The sequence below is a fragment of the Oryzias latipes genome, chromosome 7 (genome assembly GCF_053564925.1).
Source record: "Oryzias latipes strain Hd-rR chromosome 7, Olatipes_Hd-rR_3.1".
NCBI classification, from domain to species: domain Eukaryota; kingdom Metazoa; phylum Chordata; class Actinopteri; order Beloniformes; family Adrianichthyidae; genus Oryzias; species Oryzias latipes.
The window spans coordinates 4,496,437-4,521,386 of NC_136243.1; the positions used below are offsets into that span (position 1 = coordinate 4,496,437).

Genomic DNA, 24,950 nt, shown 5'->3' on the forward strand with positions numbered 1-24,950 from the left:
CTGTCTGTCTGTCTGTCTGTCTGTCTGGCTGCCTGCCTGCCTGTCTGTCTGCCTGCCTGCCTGTCTGTCTGCCTGCCTGCCCGTCCGTCCGTCCGTCTGGCTGCCTGCCTGCCTGCCTGTCTGTCTGCCTGCCTGCCTGGCTGCCTGCCTGCCTGCCTGTCCGTTTGTCTGTCTGTCTGAGCTCCAACCAAATCCATTCAGGCACCAATTGTTCGCGATATGGAGGACACCATGTTGGAAAAAGAAATCATCAAAAGGCTGTAATTGGAGTCGGTCTGAGTGAATGTTTCTGTGGCAACCACTTTCACCAATCAGGAGTGAGTTTGTTGGAAGGCCACACTCCAGCCACTTGAAAGTGGGCTTAGGAGGATCTGTCATTCAAACCTTTTGGACATTAGATGTGTGACCACCTACTTTTAATGAAGCATCTGATTATTCAGTTTATAGGAGGAATAACCTGAACTACCGAAAAATATCATGAACAAATAAGAGGATAATCAAGAACATGTTAGAAAAAAAGGGTATCAGATCCAGAATGTTTCCTCTAACCAATAGAATGACTGAGTAACAGCTGTTTATTTTGGCTTCTTGGAGCCACCCTCTGTTTGAAACGTGAAAGGGGAGGAATCACTCAGTCCAGCGCTGTTAAGCAGTCAATGAGTAGAACTGGACCGGCTCTAGCTCTAGCTGTTCCACTCCACGCCAGCAGGCGGCAGTGACGTGACAGGAATAACGCAGACGTGCTGCTCGGGCTCCAGTCGGTTCCTGGAAGAAGCTGCAGAGTCCGCCAGCAGCCGACCCGCAAGAATCCCGAAAGATGGCACACGAAGCCCCGTTCCAGCTGTTACACAGCGAGCTCATCCACTACATCTGCAAGACCGCCGACGGCGCAGACTCGGTAAGGCTGTCGCGCTCAGCTGCTTCCGGGTCACACGGCCGGAGAGCAGAAACACCGAGAAAAGACGTCAGACAGCCATTCGTCATTTTAGTGAACGGCTTCGCTGTGCTTTCACGTTGGGGTGTTTTGATCAGCAGTTTTCCGGCGTTTCCGCCTGTTAGGTCAGACAAGAAACCAGAAGGAACCGTAGAGCAGGAATCATCATGTGAAGTTCTGTAGAACCCGTCCTGAAGTTGGGTGTGTTTGTGTAGGTCAGGTGATCAGCAGCAGCAGCTTTGCTGTGAGTCAGAAACACTGTCCATTGTTGGTCAGGGAAAGAGCTTCGGCTGTCTTTGCACAATTTTAATTTAAAAGTCAGAATTTAGATTTTTTTAGGGGCTTTAGGCAGCTACTTTAGCATTTCTGCATCAGAAGTCTTTCACCCATTCCTCCAGCCAAACAGACAGACATCATTGACTGTATAACAGAGGTGGACTGAGTGATCCCTCCCCCTCATGTTCCAAACAGGAAGTACCTGCTGGCTCCAAGAAGCCAAAATCCTAAAGGCTCCTGTAGAGAATTAACAGCTGTTACTCAGTCATTCTATTGGTCTGAAGAACCATTCTGGCTCTGATATCTTTTTTAACGTGTTCTTGATAACCCTCATTTTTTCAGAATATTTTTTTCTGCAGTTCAAGTTATGAACTGACCAATCAGATGCCTCAGTAAAAGTAGATGATCCCGTGTCGAACATGCAAAACATTTGACAGATTTTGTGTAGCCCACTTTCACTGCTTACCGAGGACGCCTGGTTCTGACATGCCGGCGCTGCGTATCAAGACAAAACTGGCGAGCGAATTGACTTGATTTCATTTCATTTTCTTTGGGTGATGCCACGCTCACTTGGTCCAGTTCTCTTATACAGTCAGGGATCCCAACCGACAATCAGACAGAATCCCTAAGGATAGACCCCACCTTTACTCCGACCAGAACTCTTGTCTGATTCTTAACTGTTCCTCTACTTCAGTATTTTCAACCTTTTTTGAGTCAAGGCACACTTTGTCCTTGACATAAGTCCGGCGGCACACCAGCATCCAAAAATTCAAAAAGGAGAAACTCTACAGTCTGTATTGATGTACAGTCCCTCTGAAATCTCGCATGCATTTCCGTAGTATTAGGTTATCCCTTCAGTTTATTAACATGCAATTTTATGTAACCTCACAAAAAAACTAAATATATTCTTACTAGTGATTTATTTTTTTCATATTTTTTTCAATGTTTGTGCAAAGACGACTGTAATTTTTTTAACAATATATCACAATATGTTTGATAAATTTACACAAAAAAACTAACACTATATTTCTGTTTTCGGAAGCTACACAAAAAGTGAACATGTTGAAGTTTTATTGGTTTTTCTTTTGTCTTAATCAAAGATCAAGTCTTTGAACACTTTAACAAAAATGTTTTATTTCTTTTAGATGATTAAATTGTTTAAATCTAGTTTAATTGTGTCTGTTGGCCACTTCATCTTAATCCTGTTTCTTAAATGTTGTTATTACTTCTTCTTAAGTTTAACATATAAAATAATCCAGACGTTATTAGAAAAGTGTTTCAGTTGTAAAGATGACTTGGACCAAACTCTGGGATGTTTGGCTGTTAAGAAACACAAACCTTGAAGGAGAACTAAACTGTTGATTTCTGATTTCATCAAGAACATTGGAAAACTGTTTCATGTGTGTTCGTTGAGGTTTCAAGACGTTTAATGGGGAAGACTCATTGTAGCACAGAGATGCTGTCACTTTAACAAAATGCATCATGGGAGATATAGTTGACTCTCTTCTCTGATCTTCATTGTTTTGTTCACTTGTTCCACGGTCTGACACCGGATTCTGTGGAAAGCTACACCAGCTAAAGACGAGCTTTGGCTGGTATTTTTGTTAGAACTGAGAGACTTTATGAGCAGAATCGGAACAAGGAAGTGAAGACTTTAACCACTTCTGATTGGTCAGACTGATGACATGTGATTTAGCCTCCAAGAATGATTGGTGGAGACAGTTAAAGGGGCGGGACTTTTCCTAAAACAGTTATAGCTGCAGCTAAATCGCGGTACCGTTACTCTTGTCAAAATGTCTTTAATAGAATCAAATAAACACAAAGAAAATAGTATTTTATGATCTTTCATATTCCTAACTACTCAGTGTTTTATCAGGGCGTGTTTGGATGAACTCAGAGTTGATATCCTGGAGATGGAAAATGTTTTTAGATCAGTTGATGAGGGAAGTTTCCCACGGCACACTGGTTGAAAAACACTGATCTATGTAACAGGACCAAGGAGAGCTGTTAAAAACCATGTCACTCATTGAAGGTCCTTGAACAATTAATAAAACAACCAATCATTCTTAGAAATGAATCATGAAGGCAGCTCCCATGAAGCCTGTGCAAAGGTTCCTGGGTTGACGATGTAGTCCTGTGTTTTCTGAGTCCATGTGTCTGTCACAAAGACCCTGAGAGGAGGCATTTCCACGTGTCTACAAACCTTTGGTCTGTTTTCAGCTGCTGCGGTTGCAAACCAACAGACCCTCAGTCGACCACGGCAGTTTTGTTGAAAAAGCTAACGTGGTTAGGGTTAGGGTTAGATAGAGAGATAAAAGCCTGTCGTCTGTGTTTAACGGCGTGTTCTCAGTGTCTGTCGCTTCTTCTTCTGCATTCAGGAAAATGGACGAAGTGTCACCAAACTGGAAAATATGGGCTTCAGAGTCGGCCAAGGGCTGATAGAGAGGTAAGAGGTTCCACTCTGGTTTGTTTGTTTTTGTTTCATGTCCTGGTTTGACCTGTAAGCTGAAGAGATGTAAAATAACGAGGATTTACCGTCAAAAAGAAGGCTTTGTGTAGTTATAGTTTATGCAGATCCAGTAGATGCTACTTGAATTCCATTTATTTGACTTTAAAACCTGAAAGCCCAAAGCCAAGGCTTTTATTCACAACAGACTATAATGTTTAAATGGGAACATGTTCATAAAAGACAGAGCAGAGGTACGGGACAGAACCTCCTCTTCTTTTCAAAGCACTTTGAAGATCTCAGGGCCTTCAGTGATGTCATTGCGTATTCCTTAAAATATACCTGTGGGACGGAATTCACTATAAAGGAGTTTATAAGCAAAACAACAGAACATTCTGAAGATATTTTAAAAAGCACAGTTTTTGAGTTGAAGAGGTTTCATTTCTTATCCAAGAGGCTTTTTCAATGAAAAAAAGGTAAGAAAACTGCTTCTATTGGCTGCTTGGAGGGAGGAGTAAGTGTGGATTATAATGACAACCAACTGACCCAAACAAAGACCTGAGGTGTTTTAGGGCTCATAGACCCGAGAGTTCATTGGACTCTATGTAAAGGATGACTCTCATTGGTTGGTTTCAGAATTTAGAGGTGAAGGATCTTCACCATAAAAGTCCACACATAAGGCGGTTCTGGATCTTCGGACACACACGGTGTATATAAGAATAAACCCCTTTTGCAATTTAGGCTAAACTTTATTTATATTGACTTTTTGTCAAGACGAAAAAGAAAAGGAGGGAAGAAAAGAGAGAGAGAGAGAGAGATGTTGGGGGAGGGGGTGGTAAAATCATAAAGCATTATAAAGCAGCGAGTTGCTAGAAATGTACAATCTTTTTAAAACTTTTTCCACAATGGAAACATTCTGGATGAATGAAAATAATCTTATAACGCAAGTACCAGTGTTGGGAATGTAGTTAAAGCCGCGGTTACATGGGCAGAATATCTTGATCGGATCAATGGTCGGGTTAAAATTCACCCGTGCACATGGGATCAGAAAACCTTTTTCCGATTAGAACAAACGTTCCCATGGCTCACACTTTCGGTCGGAATGAATCATTTGGGCATGTGCAGTAGTGTAAAAACTCCCAGATGAGGAACCAGGTCCCGTTCTAAACAAACAGCAGCCACAGACATTTATTTTATGCAGCAGCTCGGTAATATACGAGGCGATCTTCCAAACGTGCTTTATTAATGTCATGAATAGTATGAAGCACCTGTTCACTCATCGTTTTATTTAATCTGTGTGATCAGTGCTGGAAGAAGGGTTAGGACAGGCTATAAACACAGGCTAACAACATTAGCCTGATGGACACAAAATCCAGGACCATGTGAGAAACGCAGCAATCTGCATCTTGGCTGCACGTAAATGTCTGGGAATAACATCAGTCTTAATATTGTCGGGACACAACTGGAAACACAAATCCACGTGATTGTTTGAACAGTTTCTAAGGACTGAGCGACATTTATTTCTGCTTCCCCAAACTCGCTGCGTGGGCTGGCGGCTCTCCTGAGTCCTGCAGCCGCTAACCCAGAGCGGCGGGACGGCTCGCAGTCTGAATTCTCCCACACATAGCAAAAACGCACATGTAACAAAGCATCCTCCTCCCATTAGTTATTAATCCAGCTCCTCTGCTCACTCGGGTGCCAGTGGACCGAGTGAGCGTGGGGGGGCACGAAGCGCTCCTGCCCCCCATCTCCTTCGTGAGGGGTGAAAGAGAGGGGAGAGCCAGCGGGGCGAGAGCGGAGCGGCGCTTTTCACAGGGTATCCGCAGAGCAGCTAATCGGTCCCGTATGAGCTCTACAAGTCCTGAGTAAAAGACCAAACTAGCAGCAAAAGTTCCTGGAGGATGCAGCTCATCTCACATCACACCTAAGACCATTTACTGGGGACAAAAAAAGTGTCTTCATAAACTTCTTCTTAACTCCAAATCTAGTAAACTGTTCCTTCTTACTCCTATTAGGAACAGCCTTATCAACATCATCAAAGCTGTACATCAAAGCTGTATATATATATATATATATATATATATATATATATTATATTATATTATATAGTAGATGGCTACAATCTCCATCCATTTATAATTACAGGCAGGGCTCTAAGGTAACACCCGCCAAATGTGGGTAAGACTTCATTTTAGTGGAAAGAAAAACAATTTTACTAGCCACTTAGTGGCAAAATGACTTTTTCAGAGAAATGTTTGGCTGGTAGAAATCTAATTTGGCTAGTGGACTTTGGAATTTACCGACCACCCCGGCTAGTAATCAGAAAAGGGACTGTAGAACGGTGGTTCCAGGGGTCTGAAACCGAACTGTTCTCTTTCAGGTTCAACAGGATTCTGTCGCTCACCCTTTTCCCCTGAGTTTTTCTATCAGGTCAGGTTAAAGTTAACAAAAGATGAACTGGAAAATTCAACCGCTTGAGTCAAACCACAGTCGTCTTTATGTGGATGCATGTAGCAGTGCCATCTATCTGGAATGAATTTTTATTTAAGTTTATGTTTTGATTTACAATGTTTTTTAAAACCATATATTTTTATTGTTATTTTTACTGTCTCTGCTTTTAATACTTCCATGATTTTAAGAGTATTTAAAGATTCTTCTGTGTTTCCTCTTTTCTATGGATGCTGCTGAAGTGTTGGATGTAAAGGTCCCATCATAAAGAAGGAACACATGAAAATAGATGGAGGGAAAGAACTTTAATTGATCGCACAACGGGGAAACTGCTTTGTTACCATAGCTGATGATGAGAAAACAACAACAACAATAACACTAGAAATACAACAAATATCACAATAAAATGCTCAGTGTCACTAAAACAATCTACTTTCATAGCACCTTAGATGAAAATGTTGTCTTTGTCTGATGTCCAGGTTAACTAAAGACACGGCGCGCTTCAAAGATGAGCTGGACGTCATGAAGTTCATCTGCAAAGATTTCTGGACCTGTGTCTTCAAGAAGCAAATAGACAACCTGCGAACGAACCACCAGGTATTGCCGGGCTCCACCTCCGTCCCAAACACCCTGAACTTATTATCAGGAGGCTGTTTTCTTAAAAAACAAGCTCCTGATTAGAGGGCCACGTGTTTGTCCCACTCAATCACCCATTAAACTTTTTGTTTATTCAAATTCAATGATTTCTGCCAGAAGTGATCAGTCCAGCATGGAGCGCATATCAGTCAATAACAATCCAGCTCGCTGTTGTTGATGCTGTCTCCAGATTAAACAAGATTTGGCCAACATCTACTTCAGTATTTGGTTTATATTTCCACTGCATCTTCCTTTGTTAGGACAGAGAGGTTTGACGTTTCTGCTCAACTTGAATTGTTCATGAATTTTGCAGTTTCTGTGCTTAGAAAATATGGATTTTATCATTTGTCATTGCATCTTATAACTTAACAATCTTTCAGATTCATAAATTGATACATTAAGCCTTTATATTTATCCACAAATGCATCCATCTGACTCAATTCATGTCCAATTAGGTCAATATAGACGCGTGGAAATATAATTGTTAGCATTTATCTAAAATTGATGACAGGTACATTCAAAAATGTGACTTTGTTTAAGAGTTAACACTGTTGTGTTGTGTGTCAGGGCATATATGTTCTCCAGGACAACAAGTTCCTGTTATTGTGCCACATGTCAGCTGGAAAACAGTATCTGGAACATGCTCCAAAGGTGCGTGACCACTTTCTCTATTCACTTATTTTGTTTCTGTTCCAACAATTGGTCCAGTAGAGTAATGGCTATAACACACACACCCACACACACACACGTGTGTCATGCTTACTCTGTATTTTTCCTCGTCTGAACGAAATGCATTCAGTTCCATAAATCTATAATTCGGGCTGGGCGATAAAACGATATCTATCGATATCGCGATAGAACTTTTTCTCGATAGAAAAATGAGTCTATCGTGAAGATAGAGGGTTAGTAAATGGCGGGCATTTACTCGCACATAGCGAGGAAATGTTTGCGTAAACGCAGTCATGTTTATCAGTAGTCATTTCCTCTTCCACCATCTTCAAACGAGCCTGCGGTCACGCTGCAGTGAAGTTAGTTTTAGGTTGGATGTTGGACAGACATTCAGCCCAGATCCCCAGCAGTGACTCTTTGGGACCGTCAACAAATTAACGAGTGCGTGAAATAGTAAAGAGATAAGTTCAAATCTGATTTAATCTAAATGCTTTGTAAAATGAAATAAAATAGGATGTTCTCATGTTTTGCTTAAACAATGAGGAATGTTTTTATAAAAAAAATGGTTTGGATGAAGTGGATGATCAGATTCTTTTCTTTTTTTTTTCAAAAGCTTCCAAGCCATATAAGGAGTCTAAAGATTTACCAAACCATGGCATTGATTTATCCACATTAGACACATGACTTAGTTTTGCAATCCTTGATGCTGAATATTTAATGTGAATTTTTATATTAAATTCTCAAAGGCTCGCATATAAAAAATTTCCAGCCTTTGAGACTCATTTTTTTATTTTTATTTCATAGAACCTAACTGGAAGTTTGTAGTTCTCAGTTCTGAACATAAATCCATAGTCTTTTTTTTTTTTTTTTTTTTATACTGGTGGAAAACATTCTATGGACACTGAGGTGGCAAAAGGCCTATAAAATGTATCACTGGGAACAGCAGATGCCACCCTTTTAACAACTATTAAACCTTTTTATTGGTACTGAATATCTTCATTGACAGCCTCAGGAATGAAGTCCTACTTCACAAAGATGACCTGGATGTATGTGGTGCTTTTAAAAGCTGAAATGTGTCGGTGATGAAGATGTTTGTCTGCGCAGTATCTGGCCTTCACCTGCGGCCTGGTCAGAGGAGCTCTGTCCAACATGGGGGTGAAGAGCATCGTGACAGCGGAAGTGTCCGTCATGCCAGCATGTAAGACTCTTAATGTGGAATCTGAATTATTTATTTGAGATTTGATCTGGGTTTGACATTTTTACTGAGATTATGAATCTCTTTTTCTGAAGCCGAGGCAGGACAGCCACACAAAAAGCTTCAATTACACAAAAACTGCAGTGTGTTCTCAATTAGTATGCATCGTATTTAAGTGTCAAAAAGATCAAATTCTTTGTTTTTCACTTAAACTCATGGATGATATTGTGTCTCTGGGCTGTTGGGATCACTGACAGTAGGGACGGCCCGTTTGACACGGACGCTCCGGCGCTCAGTTCACCTTCATGAAGCAGAGTGGTTTTCTGCACAATGTTTTGGGGCGTGTGTCAACGAGCGCAGATCACGTGGTTGATGACGTACAAAGCGCCAAATGCATCAGTCAAACCACGGTTCAGATGTCACTAGTTGTGTTTGAACAGTGGGGTGTTATTCTCTGTAAATACAAATGAATCCTGAACGTTTCCTGACCAGTTCTGTTGTTTCCCCTGAATTGGAATCAGTGTCAGTTCACTGCACTTTACCATGACTCCTGGTAAAAAACGAACTGTAGCTCAGGATCGTTTCAACTCGCTTTCTCCTAATAAGACAATTCACTATGAACGTTATTTATAAGGAAAATACTTTTATGAATTTATGATGGCGAGATGCCACTGTCACATTAGAGACAGCTCAGTGGAAAAGTCACGGCGTCTGCACTCAGAGGTCCAGGGTCAAGACCAGTGTTTTAGTTATTTTTTATTTTAGTTGCTTGGCCTTTATTTTCTTCATGTATGTGTGTTTTGCTGTGTCAAGCACTTCTAATAGAAAACATAACTCGTTGGTTGTTTTACGTTGTTTTTTAATCATCATTAACAACATTGTTTTGTTTACGTTTTTTCATCATTTCCACAGTGAAGTGTTACAAGGAGCTTTGCATATGTGTTAGCAGATGATATACGCCCAGTCCGCCACCAGATGCCGCTGTTCTGTGTGGTTTCAAAGCCCTGAATGGTTGGTTCATTTTTCCGGCACAATTACATGAACCCCTTGGAAAGCTTCATGAGGCTTCTATTCCCATCCCTAACTGACATCAATCCCAGACACCTGTGATAATTAGTTTACCCTGCGAGCTCATTTAAAAGAAAAAATACTAAAGAAGGACGTTCAACATTATTAAGCAGACCAACCATTTTCAAGCATTATGGGGATAAAAAGGATCTCTCTGTATGAAAACCTTTAGATATTTCAGGAAAACCTAAACATGATCATCGTACTATGAAGGTATTTGTGGTTGATTCAGAGCACACACAGGTTGGTGCAGATGAAGGCAGAATAAGGAAGGTTTCTGACAGACAAACACGTTGGATTAAGAGAGCAGCTGCTAAACTACCATTACAAAGCAGCACAGAGCAACACATTTGAAGCTGCTGGTGTCTCTGGAGTCCCACCAACATCAAGGTGTAGGATCCTCCAGAGGCTTGCAGTTCTATGTAAACCTTGTATTCAGGCCCCCCCATAAACAACACTCACATGCAGGAACAGCTGCAGTGACAGACAGACATTTTCAAACAGTCTTGTTCACTGATGAGCGCCGTGCAACCATGCATGGTCCAGATGGAGGGAGTAGTGGGTGGATGGCCACCATGGAATAGGAAATGGTGCATACAGTACCTTGTGCTTTTCTACCTTGCCTTTAGGCTCAAAGTGTTTTACAGTCACTGCTCCAGGCAGGTGTGCTGCCATCCCGTAACCGCCAATGTGGGCCTCAGTGTCCTGTTGTCCATGTAATGCACATGCTTCATTCAGACTCTAAAATAAATGACGGTGTTGTCACAAACATTCTCTTCTGTCTTTCGCAGGTAAATTCCAAGTCATGATCCAAAAACTGTAGAAGTTGTCATGATTGACCAAGATGACCATCATCAGGAGAACATCTGCATCCAGTTGGTTTATAGACTACTTTCAAAAGTGGACAAATAACTTCTGCCAATAAGAATTAATAGATGGCGGTGATTAAAAAAGGTCTTTCATATTTTTGCTTTGCTGCCCTCTGGTGGTTCCTAGTCAGAGGGGATGTCACTGGAACCAGTTTTTAAGCACTTAAAGATTCTCATGTGATTCAGAAAATAGTAAGATGTAATGATTTATAAACAAGGGATGAGATGGAGAAGCAAATTAAAAGCTGCAATGAAGCTCAAAAGTCCTGAATGCCTTGGGGGACTCTTGAATGTTGATTAAAAATTGGAGGAAGTTATTGTCAGTAAAGAAGCTGGCATTGTAATTATGTAGATAAAAGTTCATTTTTTCCGTTGGTTTGGAAAAAACAACCTAAATGAGCTAATGTGTGTCTCAGTGTGTCCCACTGTCAACGTTTATTTCTTTTTTGGGTGTTGCTTGTCAGGCTGTCAGGCCTCGCTGACCTGCAGCAGTGTGTATCAGCCAGACAGAATACTGCTTATTATCTCTATCCTTCAGTTCAATCTTTGGGTTGATGAGGTTTCATTGCAGATTGAGTTTTCTTTTTGTAGAAATTTCTCTTTGAACCTGCAAATGGGATCCACACATTCCTCATAAAGCAAAAAAGCGTGACACAATATGGACCATGTCGTCCACATGCTCAGTGTTGCTTTTGTGTGACTATATTATTGACGTTGGTAAATGAGGAATAAAAACCTTTTTAAAGAAACTGCTTTCGTTAGTGTTGTTCTGTCATTCTTTACATGAGTCTGGACCTCGAAGCCTTCAGGGATCACAGGTAGAACCAAAGAAGTGGGCTGTTTTTGAGTCGATATTACTTCAACACAACATAAACACTTGCAAAAAATGACCCTGAGATCTCCAAAGGATTGTCAAACGTTCTTTCAGAAGTGGCCTTACCAGCTCTGTGTGTCATCTGTTTCTATTTGTCTTCTTCCACTATGAAGTCCATTCTTATTGGACAGAGGTGGAACAGGTTTTGTTGTAGTTTACTTCATTAGAGTTAGGTTAAGATCACACATTTTCCAAATGCCAAACAAGAAACGTAGAAGCTGCTGCTGTGGATTTCACATGGACTGGTCTCAGTGATGAGTGTTTTGTAACTGCAAACGCTCCTGGAATTTTAACATTTGTCGCAGCATCTTCTTTGGGGGCTGATTAAAAGGTTTGTGGTCTTTTCCAATCAAGGCTCACAAAGTTCCTCTGAAGAAAGTCATTTTTCTTTTTTTAGCCTCAAGGCTGCTCAAGTGACCTTAGACTTTCTGCCTTGGTGGTTGACAGTAATGTTGGATGCATTTGAAAGTAATTATTAATGTGAATTTTGATAATATTAATATAATTTTTTTTACATAGCACCTTTCAAGATAAAAAAGAAAGTGCTTCACAGTAAAACACAGAATTTAATAAAGAATTATGAAAAAGCAATTTAAAAAAGATTTGGTTTTTAGCTGTTTTTTTTTTTTAAAGAAAACACTGAGTCTACGGTTCTGAGGCTGAGAGGAAGGGAGTTCCAGAGCGATGGAGCCACTGCTGCAAAGGCTCTGTTCCCGTTAGTCTGTAACCCTTTTGCTATCCTAGGCACTTTAACATTGGGAGTTGGGTCATCTAGACCCACTAGACAGTGCTCTGAACCTTTTTTCTTCAATGATTTATGATCTTCACTGGTGTCCATGGATTACATGAAATCTTTCCACCTTTATCCACCTTTGTCATGAACCTTTGTCGTGTTCTCCCTACCATGACAAATGTGGATAAAGGTGGAAAGATTTCATGTAATCCATGGACACAGTCTTGTGGGGTCTAGATGACCCAACTCCCAATGTCAAAGTGCCTAGGATAGCAAAAGGGTTAATCAGTTTAGTGCTGAGGAAACCAAACAGAGGACAAATAACTGACTGGCAAAAATAAGTTCTTTTATTACAGGACAAAACAGATGCGACCTCATGGTTTTGACAGCTTTAATAAGGCTGTGTGGGACAGCCTGAACGTTTGTCAGTCATATTTGTAAAAGGGCTCCCATGTCCTGCACTGTTTGCTGGGCGTAGATTGGAAACACTTGTTTGTGGACATAAAATCAACACTCATTAGATGCCTATATAAAACAAAGAAAAGGTTTCAAAGTGATAGAGTGGTAGTTTATTAAAGGATCCCAGACATAAAGAGATTCTTTTTCTTTTAATTTAATAGAAATGTCTCATTACCATCAGAAGATCCTGCCTGAAGAAAGTTGTAATGTTTGTGGAGTTTGATTTTGTTCATGTCAGTCACATTTGAATCCACAGAGCCTACTCTGAAAAGGATAGCTGAAAGGTTGTCGGAATTGAAACAAAAATTAACAATTCTTTTGGTCATGAATCCCATTTTCTGCCTCTTGTACCTTCTTGGGGTTTTTTTGGGTTGAGCTGGTCGTTCAATGATCAAAGGGTTCATTTTTATCCCCGCTCCCCCAGGCAACTGTCGTTGCGTCCTTGGGTAAGACACCTCAGTGTGGCTCCACTGGTGCGAATTGACAGCATGCCTCTGTTATCACCAAGTATGAATGAGAAGTGAATATAATAATGGACACATTGTAAGCACTTTGAGTGTCTGAAAAAAGCATAAATCTAATCCATTATTTATTGAGTCCCAGGTGAAGACGCTAACTCAATACTGATGTCGTTTCCTCTTGGTCTTCTGTTATCATGGAGCTGTGAACTGGCCCCGCCTCAGCTCGTCTTTTTCTTTGATAGAACATGTCAACACTCCGTATGTCTGTTGCTGGTCCTTAGTTAAAGCCAGAGACAAAAACAAGTAAAGTAGATCAGCTTTCAGCCACTCATCTCACTTTGATAATACAATTTAGCCCGAGGACTTTTTAAACCTTAAATAAACATTTTGCTAACTAATAAAGGAGAATTCCAAATATGTGTTTTTAGCCCATCAATATTGTAACTTTATCATGTACAACTACAGACATTTAGAAAGACGTGGCAAATCAACTAAGAAAGTTGAGTTGACTTTGACATTTAATTCCGCATTACACAGCTGTCTGCCCACCTGGAAGTCGCTGGTTCAAATCCCAGCATCCCACAACTGCCACCAGACTGTTAGTCCCTTTGGAAGATGAGCCAGCTAAATCACTCAACGTAAATGCAAAGACCTTGATGGCTGAAAACTGCACAGGCTTCAAGATGTCTGCTGACAAACAGCAAAACCCTTTGCAGATTTGTCTCCTTGGCTCTTTGTCTGTTCCCTTTAGGGGGCGCCACAACCCATCATCTGCCTTCGTCTGCAACCTCTTCATTCACCACCTTCACTACATCCACAGTTCTCCTCTGCTCTTCCATAAGGCCTCCTTTCTGCTCCAACCTCAGCATTTTTTCCCAACAGATGTCCTCCTGTACCTTTGTAGGTCTTCTCACTTTTTTTGGTCTTAATTTAAAGCTAAAACTCATTACATTAAGTGAAGTATGGTCTCCCAGCTATTCTGGTCACCCTGTAAGTGTTAAGACCAGGAGAGTCAAATCCTGGAGACACACCTTGCTTGTTGAAACGGTAGAAGTTAAGAAGCTGTCTGTCTTGAGCCTCCATGGAAGCTGAGGCATTGTTGGTCTTCATGTTGCAGGGGTATGGGCTCTCTAGCACTACCCTGAACACCCTGTGTTGAAGGTAATCAAGCTTGGTAGTTTTGTAGGAGCGAAATCCAATTTTTTCTTTCAATGGTTTAAGCTGTTTCATGAGCAGAACCCCAGCTGAATCTGTCTGGATCTCAAAGAAAGTCATGTTCCTGTAAGTATAAAAGCCTGTATAAGGGGCTGGGTCGGGTGGAGATCTGAATGTTTGTTGAGCCTCCCTGAAAGCCCTCTCCAACGCAGGAATGAGATGCCCATTTGCAAGAGGTACTATGACCTCGTCTGCTGGCCTTACTCCAGCCATTAGGACCACCAGTCCCAGCTTGAGTCGTGGAACCAAAGAGAGGGTGGCAGCAAATCCATCCATGTCGCCATCCTTCCTCACCACATCATAGCCCAGCTGCTCGTTGATCTCCCACGGTGTGCCGGTGGATTTGGCAAAATAACTACTCTGGCACTTGAAAACTGGATTCAGCATTATGTTCAGAGTGTCCTGGGCGAGGAAGCTTTTAGTATTTGCACCCAGAAGAGCCATCATTAACTTGGCCATGTCAGCCGCTGTGGAAAACATCTGACCTGCTGGCCGGTACCATCCAAGGTTGTAAAGGGGAGCTGGCTGGCCGTTACTATAAACACCCACAGCCATCTGCTTCTGAATGTCAGAGGTCACATTAAAGCCGGTGTCGTACATTCTGAGAGGCTTTAAAATGTTGTCGGAAACCCATCTCTCGTAGTCTGAGCCAGCCACGGCTTGGGCCAGGATGTCCGCGAGTAAGGAAAAGGCAACGTTGCTGTAGTGGCATCTAAGGAGAGAAAAAGAACTACTTTACTGCATGTTCAACTTTACAACCTCAAAAGGGCTCAGGTGGTTGGGAATGATGTGGAAGATTATAAACTCTGAATGCTTGGACCTTAATGTTTGATAGTTATTGAAATATGCAAGTATTTATTTTGTTTAAAAATTACTGTTCATTTTTTTTTTTACTATTGGTCGGATTCTTTAAGGGCTAGAACTACCTAATGTTTCTGCAAAGAAAAGTTTTTGATGGTCCAAAACTGTTGCATGTATGATTTTATTCAAGTCTGTCACCCCCACGTTCCTGCTGCTAATCTAGTTTCTTGCCTTGATTCTAGTTCTTTTTTTTCTTTGTAAAACCTCAGTATTGAATTTGTCCAGTTTAAAATCTTCTGTGTTCCAAACCTAACCTCTTTTTGTCTGTTCAGTTGGATTTTGTTAGTTACTCAGGCTGTAGTCACATGAACCGGTACGGAGCTTGATTCAAACAGGTGCTGTGAGTTTTTGGCTTGTCTGAGTCCGTGGAGGGTCATTGAACGTACCATTGTTGCGCGTACAGTTAGTGTATCACTCAATTAGGATGTATTGATGATGGTGTTGTCCTGTGCCCTAAAACCTGATTTCACTTAGTGGTAAGGCGGGTAAACTGGCTTCTTATTGACTGTGTACAGTATGGGGTGTGCAGGTGGTACATAAGTGCCCGTAGGATGTCGACACAAAACGCATGCGTCTCCCCTGCCTTACCCTTACCCTAATGTCTTGTGTGAGTGTTCACTATGACCTGTTGCTCCCAGCATGCCCTTTGGAAATATGTACATGAACGTTTTCACTCTGTGGAATCACTGAGTTGTCTACGACTTTAATATATCCCTCGGTCACCTGCATGCCCCGTACAGGTTTTTCCGTTTTTTGCCTGCAGACAGCCTGTATCCACCCGTCAGGGCAATTGTGACTAAGGCCTGAACCGGAGTCTTGCTGTCAATCAATCTGTCAGAATATCATCTCCAAAGTGTCTTAAAATCCAGCAGTTTTCTACTGTCAGCCTATTGTGTCAATCCTTGTCTTTGTCAGTATACTAGTTTTTCCAGTTCTAGATTATTTACATTTTCAAAGTAAAAGTTTTGCACTTGGATTCGTCTCAGAATTATATTTTCTTTGTGCCATGCTGCAAATGTGCAAGACCAACAGAGATCTGAACTGCAAATTAAGGATGGATTCTTGATATTCAGATGAGATGTACAAGGCTCACTTGGTGCCTGGATCGACCACAAGGACATCATCCCGTAACAAATTCAGAGCTGCTTTTGTATCTCCATTCCAAAGAAGATCAGTTGAACGTAATCTTCTGGGTAAACCTGTAAAAACAAATTGAAGTTTTACCATGACAGTTCAGATTCGGACTGTTAAGTTCATGGTTCTCAACATTACTGTTAGAAAGCATAGTTGCTTGTGTTTTGGTTATCTTAAGTCCTTAAGTCTGTTAGTGTTCAAAAATCCATTGTCATAGAAACATGCTGCTTAGGTTACAGCATCGATAAGTATTGTGTTGACAAATATGACAGAAATGTCATAACTTGGCTCATATATTGGTCACAAGTGAGAGAACGAGACACGGCTACTCAAACCATAAACATACATGACACAAGAACTGATTGGCACACACTGTAGGAAGTAAGTATTTCATCCCTTACTGATTTTGTAGGTTTGCCCACTTAAAAGACATTGACAGTCTGTCATCCTTCAGTCAACATTCATATGAACATATGGTTCATAAACAGTGAGAGAGAAATTCATTAAGAAAATCAAGAAATCGAATTGAAAGAATTGATATAAATTTGTTTGCATTTCTTTGAGGGAAAAAGTATTTGATCCCCTAGTAACCATTAAGAGATTCACACAGAGCAGCTGGACTCTCATAATCAACCTGTCATCTGAATTGAAGACTTGAACCAATCACCTGACAACTGTTGGTGCAATGGTGCCAAAATACAAGAATGACAACATGGCCGTCAATGCACCTTTAGGTCTGGGGCTCCAAACCAGATCTGACCTGGTGGGGTTTACATTCTTATGAGAACAGTGTGTACTCAGCCTAAAACAACATGGCAGGAGTAGATCTCAAAGCTGCTGGAATCACAGTCACCAAAACTATGGGTAGGACTTTACACCACAATAGTTTAACATCCTGCAGTGCTCACATTGTCCCCCTGCTTAAGAAGATACATGTGCAGGCCCACCTGAAGTTTGTCAGTGAACACCTTCATGATTTAGAGAGGAACTGGGAGAAGGTGATGACCAGATCAGACCAACACTGAGCTCTTTGTCATCCCACAACCCATCATGTTTGGAAGAAGACAAATGCAGCCTATGACCTCAAAAATACCATCCCCACTGTCAAGCACGGAGGTGGAAGCTTTATGCTGTGGGGTGGGGGGGAGAGTACACAGGGTTACTCCACCATGTGAATAGGAGGATGAGCGGAGCCATGTACACTCAAATCCTGAGTGAGAGCCTCCTTCCTTCTTAAGACAGGAGGCTTAAAATGGATGGGGATGGGTCTTCCAACAGGATAATGAGCCAAAATATACAACCAAGACTACCTAGGATGGCTGAAGAAGAAGCAGATCAAGGTCATGGAGTGGCCCAGCCAGTTTCTTGACCTCCATCCTACAGAAAACCTAAGGAGAGTTAACCAAACATCAGCCATGAATGATTTAAAAGTCATTTCTAAAGAAGAGTGGACCAAAGTGTCTCCTGAAATGTCCAGAAACCTTATCATGAACTACAAGAAACCTCTGACATCTGCGCTGCTAAATAAAGGTCTTGCCACAAAGTACTGAGTCTTTCTACCAAGAGCGTTCAAATAAAAGATTTCCCTCAATGAACTTCAAATATGTTTAAATATATTTTTTAAGTTTGATTTCTTACATTTTCTGTCTCTTTCTATGTATCTCCCCCCCTGAAACCCCCATTAGGGTGATAGATTGTCAATTCATGTTTAAGTGTTCAAACCTATCAAATTAGCAAGGGATCAAATACGTATTTTCTGTACTCCTCACATGCATTTAGGCATTTTATCACCTGACTTGAGCTTCTGTTGCTTTCAAAGCTTCTCATCCAGAGGCCTCTCTGTGTCATGATTACTGAGAAGAGGCTTGTTACATATACCATTGTTTGTTAGTCCCGCTGTTACTTCTTGAATGTATGGATAATAAAACAGTTATCTGACTAAAAAGTATCAATCAAATCAAACTGATGCCAAAGTTATCTTTCCTTTACGTGTTTGTGAATCAGTGGTGTTTAGTCAGATATTTGGTTATGCAGTGAATGATTAAATTCATTCCATAAACTATCTCACAGTCAGTTGTATAATTTTGACTTGTGTTTGTCAAGAGTTTCTCTGCTGTGGAACCCTGAAACTGTTAGTGAGAAGGTTACTAGATTACCAGACAGCTGACTGGCCATTCTGCGCAGGGTGACTGCAGGCAAGCGGCTGCTGAGGGGCCTGGCTGAAGAGGAAGCTGGTCTCTGGCTGTTCCCCAATGGGTTTTTTATTGTGAAGTTAGCTGCATATTTCTCCAGGGGATCATCTAAAGAGTCCACCAGACCATCCTGCCACAGTTTATATAGCATCAGTGTCGGGAAGATCTTGGAGAGACTTGCAATCCTGAAAATGCAGAGTAAAGTGACATCATCTGTTCTGGACAAATAAATGCCTCCTGGTTTATTGCCACCAAACTGAAATTTAAAAGAACTCTAATGCTGCTTTGGATTTTATCGGCCAGTTGATTACCTATCATGCATCTTGCACATCAGGCATCTTGCCCATCTTCTGGTGTTTGCCCTGTTGCAGAGCTTGAAACCCCCCCATTCTTGTTTCTGTCTCTGTTTCTGTCTCTGAGCCCGTTTCTGATGCTCTCTGAAGTGTAACTAACAGGTTAAGAAATTCTAGTTTTATTCCCCATTTTCCCCCAAAAGGTTTTCTTTTTTGCAATTTGCAATTTATTGCACCAACATCACCAGCAGTGTTTCATACCAACTCTAGACCAGATCTTCACTGTAATCCTTGTTCTCAAAGTTCTTATGTTCTTTCCTTTTTATTGAAAAAGTATAAAGATGTGAGTTTCGGTAGTTTTGGTAGGGCCAACAAGTGCTTAGCATTCTGGGAACTCCCTCAAGACTGTTGGAAGACCATTTCAGGTGACTACCTTTAGAAGCTCATCCAGAGAATGCCAAGAGTGTGCAAAGCAGTTATCAAAGCAAAAGGTGGCTACTATGAAGAACCTACAATATGACATATTTTCAGTTGTTTCACACTTTTTTGTTATGTATATAATTCCATATGTGTTAATTCACAGTTTTGATGCCTTCAGTGTGAATCTACAATTTTCATAATCATGAAAATAAAGACACTGAGAAAACTCATTGAATGAGAAGGTGTGTCCAAACCTTTGGTCTGAACTGTATTTATCAATGAAGACTCTCATTCATCCAGGTAGATTCCATCATAGTAGTAGGTTTAAAGGTTATTATCTGGTCTTGGTTTTTAAAGTTGAAGACGTTTCACCTCTTATCCAAGAGGCTTTGTCAATTCTGAATTAGCTGGTAAAAGAACTGGTTTATATGTGCTCATGGGGGAGGAGTCAGACCTGAAACTGGATAGCATTGTCTACCTAGAATTCATGGTTTTCAGGTCGTTATGAGTCCTTTGCCTCAACTAGGGTTGGGGCGACAATAGCTACCCTCCCCAACTTGGTCATCTCTTTGAGCTGTTAAGGACCCAGGTGGAACTGGTTAGGTTTGTTTGGCTTTCAAATCACTGCTGTAGATGGATGGAAGAATAAACCTGAGACCAAATTCTTATTAAGAGAAGGTTTCTCTTTCTTGACAAAGGTGGCTTTTTTCACTCCTTGCTCAAACCATCCTTTCTCTCTGGCTAAAATTCTGACTTCACTATCATCGAACGAGTGGTTTGTGGCCTCCTAACGACCTGAAACCATGTAGTCTAAGTAGACAATACTATCCAGTTTCAGGTCTGACTCCTCCCCCATGAGCACATACAAACCAGCTCCTCGACCAGCTATTTCACATTGACAAAGCCTTTTGGATAAGAGGTGAAACGTCTTCAACTTTATAAACCAAGTCCAGATGACAACATTTGAACTTACTACTATGATAGACTACATATTGACATTAATTTGCCACATTTTTTATGATTTCTGTTCCAAGACAATAACCATGACCCTTCTTGTACTACTTCCTTGTTCCAGGGGCATTGTTAAGGATTCACCTGACTGGGTGCATTCTGTCCTAAGGTTGAAGTTACCTGCACATGCTTTTTTCTGGTCTGTTACAGTCATGTCTACGTGTCTTCATATTAGAATTTAAATTCGGTCAATTGGGATCCTCATGTGTTTGACTAAGACATTCATTTTGTAATGTTGCATTAACCCTATGATGCAAATACACATCAAATCATTTTAGCTCCATTTTTAATCTTAAGTCAGGCCCTTGCAAGAAAAAACATTTTTTTTCATAGCTGTAAATAAATTCAGGTGTCAAGGGGATAAAACCCTTTGTTATTTATATCTAATAAAAGTAATATTGGCTTTCATCCTTAGGGGGTTGCATTTGAAAGTACACGTAAGCCTTGATTTTGCTAGCAGCACCTGGTTGAATCACCTGTAGACTGTGTGCTCGTCGGGTGGAAGCGAGGACGGGTCGCTCAAGTTCTTCTTCCCAAAATGTCCATTCCACAAAACAGAGTTGTTTAAAACCACAATGGCTGATATAGCTGGCAATGCTGTGCTGTCGATGCTGGACCTCAGGAGTGCATCTATCTGTTCACAGAAGCATCATTAAGGACATCTGTCATGTGACAATAAGTTACTCTCCTGTGTTCACTCATGTGAAAAAGGAACAAAACTGAGCAAAACGTTTTACCAAAGTTTTTACAGGCATCTTCTGCAGTTCCTCTTGATGTTGTACTTGTGGAGACAATTTGGGATCCTAGTCTTTTATAGAGTTTCTTCACCTCCTTGAAGTTTACAGATAGTAATTTTAGTAGGCTCCTTTCAGACAAAATAGTTTTCAACCTGGACTCCAGGCAGTCTGATATATACTTAAATGGGTTTGTAGAAGGCATTCATTTGATTGGGTCACTGGGTTCTGTGAATCTGAGAGTACGTGGCCTTTTACTGCTCTATGCACAAACAGAGCAGGGGTTTGGTTTTTACCCCCCCCCCATCTTTACATCCAGATATTACTGTTAACTCTTTGAATAATATTCTATATTACTTGTTAATACGCCTTAATAATACTTTTTTTTTCAAATACTCAGTTTCAAATCAACACACAAATGATATTTCAGTTCCTCTAGGTCAGTGGTTTTCAACCTTTTTTGAGCCAAGCAACACTTTTTCCTTGACAAAAATTCTGCAACACACCAGCAACCAAAAATGTTTAAAAAGTGAAACTCTTTAGTCTATTGATGTACAGTCTCTCCACTATCTATGATATGAGCATTTATGACAACTATTTATAAATCCACTGTGTTTAGATGATGGAAACGTTCATGGTTTATTAATAAAATACATTTAAAAAAACATTTTTTCGCAAAAATTGTTCAAACGCTCTGCATTGTGGTTTATATTCGCCAATAGTGAACATCAATTCACACTGGTTTGGGGCATAGACTTCTGGGACATTTCTAGGATTGTAGATTCAGACAGCACTACAAAATGGGGAATGCACTATAGTGCACCTTTTCAGTGAATATTGAAGGAATTCAGACACAATTACTGCTCTAGATGAGGGGTGTCAGAATCCAGCCCTCAAAGGCCAGTACCACACGTTTTCCAGCCAATCTGCCATTGAAGCTCCTCATTGGCTGAACACACCTGATCCAGGTAATCAGCATCCGTTAAGGTAGGATTTCCCCTTGAGGCCTGAAGCTTGACATCCCTGCTCTAGATGCAGCAAAAGCTTTTTTGATAAAAAAGTAGATTGGGCAGACAATGTTTTATCACAGTAAAGTGATAAAATATACTAGATTTTTTAGAAAATGTTGGTGTAGATTCTCAGCCATCCAGGTCATGATAAAATGAAAAGTTAAAAAAATGTAAGTCTGTCTATAGCTCCTGTTACAGCCATGAGCGAGGCGTTATCATTTGGAGGTCTATAACAGCCAACACGATTGACAGAGCACTGAGCAACTTCCCTTAGCCGACTGGATCAGGCATGTGTCTAGGGCCTAGGCAAAAGTTGAGAAAGAGCTGCAGATGACACCACTGCTGTAAGATTCTTTTCTAGCGAGAATTCGACACAACTAGTTTTGACCATTGTCCTTTTGTTCATACTTTTTATGAACAGAATTTCTCAGCACAGCCAAACAGAGGAAGAGCTTGGCTCCATTTAGGAGGAAGCCACATATATGTCCTCATCTGGATGAGATAGTTGAGTCATCTTGTCAGTGTTGAAAGAATGACAACTGGACACCATACTAGAGAGATGTTATGAGCATGCCCAACAAATGGAGGACATGGGGCAGACAAGGACATGCTGGAGAGTTTATTTCTTTGCGCTGGTTTGAAGAGTTCTCTTTATGTTCTTTGAAGACTTGGAATAAGAGACAAGGAAGAGATGCCAGAAGTCTTTACTAAGGTTGCTTTCACGATCACAATTAACCCAATTAAATAGAAAATCCTGGATGGATCATTATTAGTAAAAACAAAACAAAAAAACAGGGTAGAACTAAAAATAAGCTTTTAAATTGATTTTTATATAAATATATGGGCAACAAGACTGACCTTTTCCAAAGCCATCTTCAAAGACGGGATCGGGTGTTTGAGTAGGACAGGCTCAGGAAACCGCGGGCAGACCTCTTCCACTACGGCTTCTTTCATAACAGCTGTCATAGAAAATAAAAACAGGAGTCTTCATGTGTCACATTTGTAAAAACGTCAATGAAATTCTGGAGGCTGTGTGGATCATTGAGCTCCATTCCACTGGCTATATGAAGAAAGCTTTCTGCACTGAAGAGAGTCATGTGTTTCTTGAGTGGTGCTTTGAACAGTTCATGACAATCAGGAGTCGTACACTTATTTTAAACAGTCAGCACTGTGCAGTCATAATGTTTAGTTTCCTCTTTGTGGTTGTTTGTCACTGCTTTTTGGACAAAGCCTTTATTTAACTTAACTAAATGTTGCAATCTTCTGTTGACAAAGCAATGAAAGTGTAAATTCTTTTGAATATGACTACAGTAGTTTGGCGTCAAAATGTCTCATAAAGAGCACATGAACCTCTGTCCCTAGAAAGAGTTTCTGTGTGTAAAAGCTTTCAGACTGGTAAATGTCTTTTTCCTCATTGAATGACTCATGCCGTGTTTGATTCTGAGAGGGGGTCTGTGACTCAGCAGTACATAACACCCCATGTTACATGTGTAGGTAAAGTCACATGCACTGTATGGGTGTTGAACCAAACAGGTGCTGCGGTTTTTGGGTTGTCCAGGCCCCTGGACGGTCATAGAGACGGTCATAGAGAGGAGCGGCCGGTTCAAGACACATATTGGTGGAGCTTGTTGAAAATCGAACAAGTGTCATGCATGTGGTACACGTATCATGAAGTATTCATACAACTTATGCAAGTCACACACATCTATGATGTACGGGTCAAGCTGTCATATGGTGCCTTTATGTCTCATTCTAGTCCTCAGTAAAGCCTTAATTCCAACTGTCTTTCCAGCAAAATACAGGGTGTCTGCAGGGATGGGGTGGGGAGATTATGGTTTAGGACACAAAGAAATGGTCATAATATGTGCTTCTCTCTTTTTAGATGTCCATATCTTAGTTTGCTTCAGCGTTTTAGCTAATCTCACTTTAACTTTTCTCCTCTAACTGCAGATCTTATAAAATGAGCAGTTGAACCCAGCATGCTGAGATAGACTCATTCTAAAATGTGAGAAAAGGGATCTGTATAAGTCCGTGTCAGCTGCAGAAAGCTTACCTGGCTTAAACTTTGGTATGCTGTATTGCCATAGGAAACAGCAGGTCATGACAATAGACAGCAGAAGGATGGCGCTCATGGCCAACGTGGTCCCTTTCTTTGTCATTGTTATGCTGTTGTGACCATCAAAGCAAGTTCTGAAAAAAAATTGATGTAAAATGTTCTGCTTTTGATTGGGTCTTGTCTTGGTTGGCTTGTTAAACACTTTACAAACTGGGTCACAAAGCAAGAGAGATTTTCCTTACCTGCTTAGGCAAACCCCATCTGGTGTCAGCAGCTGACTTTGTGATGTTCATCCTCCAATGGCAACAATCCAGTTTTTATTACTTCAATAGGTTACAGACCACCTTAACTCGGCTCTTCTTGGCCCGAACAACGTGTGGACAACATCTTCCCACCTATGAGCATTTAATCCTGACTGGACTCCCTGGCCCCAGATAATCGGTTAATCTCTAGCCACTAAAGTGTGACATCATAATCCAGAGGAGACTTCCTGACTTTTGATTCTCAGCAAGTCTTTAGCATTTCTACCTGTTCGATATATTTTATCTTTGATATTTAGTATAAAACTTGTATTTCAAAATGTGTTAATATGTCATTTCTGTTTTATTTTGTAGGTTTTCCTGTTGTGTTGTTGTTGTTAATTCGAGTTTTACTTTTGGTTCCCATCTTCCCTCATTGTTTCCACCTGTGCCTCCTCAGTCCTGTATGTATTTAAGTCTTGTCTTTCCGTTCCTCCTGTGCTGGTCCATAGTTTGTAATTATGCTGTCCCACCCTGGTTCGTGTTAACACCTGTTTCTAGTGTTTCGTAGGGATAGGAATAGAAGTCTTCTCCTTGTGAATAATGTTCATAGTGAATTGTCTTATTAGGAGAAAGCGAGTTGAAACGATCCTGAGCCACAGTACGTTTTTTACCAGGTAAAGTGCAATGAACTGACGCTGATTCCAATACAGGGGA

At 40.9% G+C, this 24,950-nt stretch overlaps 2 protein-coding genes across 2 annotated transcripts; one reads left to right on the forward strand and one right to left on the reverse strand.

Moving 5' to 3' along the window:
• Positions 1–702: 702 nt before the first annotated feature.
• On the forward strand, positions 703–11,290 carry trappc6b (trafficking protein particle complex subunit 6B). Its single transcript, XM_004086354.5, has 6 exons — positions 703–898; positions 3,589–3,656; positions 6,584–6,701; positions 7,308–7,391; positions 8,514–8,607; positions 10,464–11,290. Exons 1-6 carry the CDS (start codon positions 818–820, stop codon positions 10,493–10,495), a joined length of 477 nt encoding a protein of 158 aa, XP_004086402.1. The 5' UTR covers positions 703–817; the 3' UTR covers positions 10,496–11,290.
• Positions 11,291–13,158: 1,868 nt separating this feature from the next.
• LOC101163472 (putative beta-lactamase-like 1) lies at positions 13,159–24,383 on the reverse strand. Its single transcript, XM_020701637.3, has 7 exons — positions 24,237–24,383; positions 23,992–24,128; positions 22,797–22,897; positions 20,671–20,828; positions 18,435–18,655; positions 16,238–16,343; positions 13,159–14,995 (listed from the first exon to the last, which is right to left on the reverse strand). Exons 2-7 carry the CDS (start codon positions 24,095–24,097, stop codon positions 14,020–14,022), a joined length of 1,668 nt encoding a protein of 555 aa, XP_020557296.1. The 5' UTR covers positions 24,098–24,128; positions 24,237–24,383; the 3' UTR covers positions 13,159–14,019.
• Positions 24,384–24,950: the final 567 nt, after the last annotated feature.